The sequence below is a fragment of the Nanorana parkeri genome, unplaced genomic scaffold (assembly GCF_000935625.1).
Source record: "Nanorana parkeri isolate BGI_ZX_2015 unplaced genomic scaffold, ASM93562v1 scaffold599, whole genome shotgun sequence".
Taxonomy (NCBI): domain Eukaryota; kingdom Metazoa; phylum Chordata; class Amphibia; order Anura; family Dicroglossidae; genus Nanorana; species Nanorana parkeri.
Genome location: NW_017306867.1, coordinates 662,936 through 665,306, shown reverse-complemented (window position 1 = coordinate 665,306; position 2,371 = coordinate 662,936). Strand labels below are relative to the sequence as shown.

The 2,371-nt window shown below is 46.4% G+C and overlaps 1 protein-coding gene across 4 annotated transcripts in view; it reads left to right on the top strand.

Moving 5' to 3' along the window:
* Positions 1 to 2,159: 2,159 nt before the first annotated feature.
* RDH14 (retinol dehydrogenase 14 (all-trans/9-cis/11-cis)) overlaps positions 2,160 to 2,371 on the top strand; it is a 4,297-nt gene continuing 4,085 nt past the window's right edge. For 3 of the 4 annotated variants that reach the window (XM_018562776.1, XM_018562774.1, XM_018562773.1), the window contains exon 1: positions 2,160 to 2,371. This exon ends at the window's right edge or, in 1 of these variants, runs on beyond it. In XM_018562776.1, coding sequence (XP_018418278.1) covers positions 2,160 to 2,371 — 212 coding nt within the window. The other variant, XM_018562775.1, reaches the window with a different exon arrangement.

Sequence of the window (2,371 nt, the reverse complement as noted above, 5' to 3'; positions counted from 1 at the left end):
GTGTGTTTTGTGGGGGGGTGTTTGGGGGGGGGGGGGGGGGGGTTGGGGAATCTTTTAATTGTACACCCTAAACTTGGTCTAAAAGGTATAGTCCGCCTTTAACACAGTGCCATGGCAAAGCCTATTAGAGAAAACACCAAATGGGGAATTTATCAAAACTGGAGCAGACAGAATCTGCAGCATTGCCTATGGCAACCAATCAGCTTCTTTTATTTCCAAAGCTTAACTGAACAAAGTAAGGATAGAAGCTGATTGGTTGCCATGGACAACTGCTCCAGATTCTGTCTGCTCCAGTGTTGATAAATTCCCCCACTAGAGGTTTATTTATAAAAAAAATCACATTGCCTATTTGTTGGGGGAAACTCCTTGTAGATTTGTTCTGTGCGAGTTAACCAGAGGTTGTGCCAATGAGGCAAAATCAAATGTGTGATTTCCCTTCTGGTCGAATGTCAGGATACAATTCAGGAGAACACTGGAGGGAATGAGCGTATAAATGTAACATTTGCTACCAACATAGTATCAGTGGTTACAATGACATGCTCATTCCCTCCAGTGTTCTCTCCATACAGTATACAATCTCCTTCACATCTACCAACAACTATGTAGTAGAAGGGCCTGCCTGATTGGAGGAGAATAGATTGGATAGATTAGGTAGATCCTCATATTACATAGTTTTGGTAACTCCAAGTTGGTATGATGACCCCTAGGGGTGTATTTATTCAAATAAAAACCCAAAGAAAACGAGTTTTACCCGGCAAAACTACATGAACATTTGATCTGTTCAAATGGAAAAAAATGAATGTTATTAGTAGGGATGCACCGATACTAGTATCAGTATCGATGCCGATGCTGAGTATTTGGGCGAGTACTCGTACTCGCCCAAATGCTCTGATGCCTAGCCCAATACTTCCGGTATCAGGAAGCCAGGCAGCGCATCATTACACATCACTTGTGACAAGAGAGCATGGAGTCGGCTTCCCGGCCAATCAGGAAGTCGGGCAGCATGTAATGACTCGCTGCACGGCTTCCTGATTGCTCGGAAGCTGGCCAATCAGGAAGCCAGGCGCCATGTGTAATGACGCAGCGCCCAGCTTTCTGATTGGTGGGGAAGCCGGCTTCATGCTCCCTCATCACCTCATGACGAGGGAGCATTGAGCCGGAAAGCCGACTCCGTGCGTTCTCGTCTCCAAGTGACGAGAAGCATGGGGACGGCTTCCCTGCTAATCAGGAAGCCAGGTGGCGAGTCATTACACGCCGCCTGGCTTCCTGAATGGCACTTCCGGAACTCTGTATTGGCGAGTACCGAAAGAGAAATATCGGTGCCCGTACTCAATACCGAAATACTGGTATCGGTGCATCCCTAGTTATTTCCTTTCCAGGTAAAATGTAGTACATGCATATTAGAGAGGATCATGTAATAGTACAATATGGCCACTTGATGGCGCTGAAGACTTATAGGTAGAATGTATTTTGTAATATCTTTGGCGCCATCTAGTGGCCATCATATGTTTTTTTTACCCGATTCTCTCCTATCCTATCAATTAATTTGCGTCCCCATTCACACAGAATGAATGTACATTGCAGTTTCACAGGATGAATACACCCCTTAGTAAAACATCTGTTCAGTGGTGACATTCGGGGACACATTCAGGGTCAGATTATCAATCCTGGAACTGCCCCTGGCCTTGACTGGACATTGCCATTTGCTATTTCGTGCTATTTATAGCCATTATTTATTTTTTCCTGGTGAATTCTTGAGTAAGTGAAAAGTGGCTAATGTGCAACCTGTGCTAAGATTACAAGTGGCGAATGGCATGTGGCTAATCTACAGGATTTGCACGATTTACAAAACGGAAGCGTTTTATATAGGCGTACTATATACTAAAACAGGATTTGTCAAAGAAGGTACCTTGGTGAATCCTGTCAAACATACATGGCTGAAAAGGTGTAAAAAAAATAGTGATGACGAAACACCTGAAAAGTATATTGAAGAGTGTCATAATTTTACCCATTGTACATAGTCCCTGATAAGGTCTGATATTTTCTTGCAGTGAAGAGAGTAGTTAAAGCTTAGTTCGCGGTACAAGTATTGTGACCCTCTCCGGCCTCCGTCCATGGTGAGTGACAGCTTGTTGCCCGGCCTTTTGCCCCCACCTGACATGGCGGTCAGCTCCTCAGCGCTGCTGCTGGCGGCGGCTCTGGGCGGTGGGATCATCCTGGTACTTCGCCGACTGATGGGCAGCAACGTTCGGGCAGTGGCGTCCGCCCTGATGAGGGGCAAGACGGTGATCATTACCGGGGCCAACAGCGGCATCGGCAAGGCGACGGCGGCCGAGCTACTCCGGAGACAAGCCCGGGTGATCCTGGACTG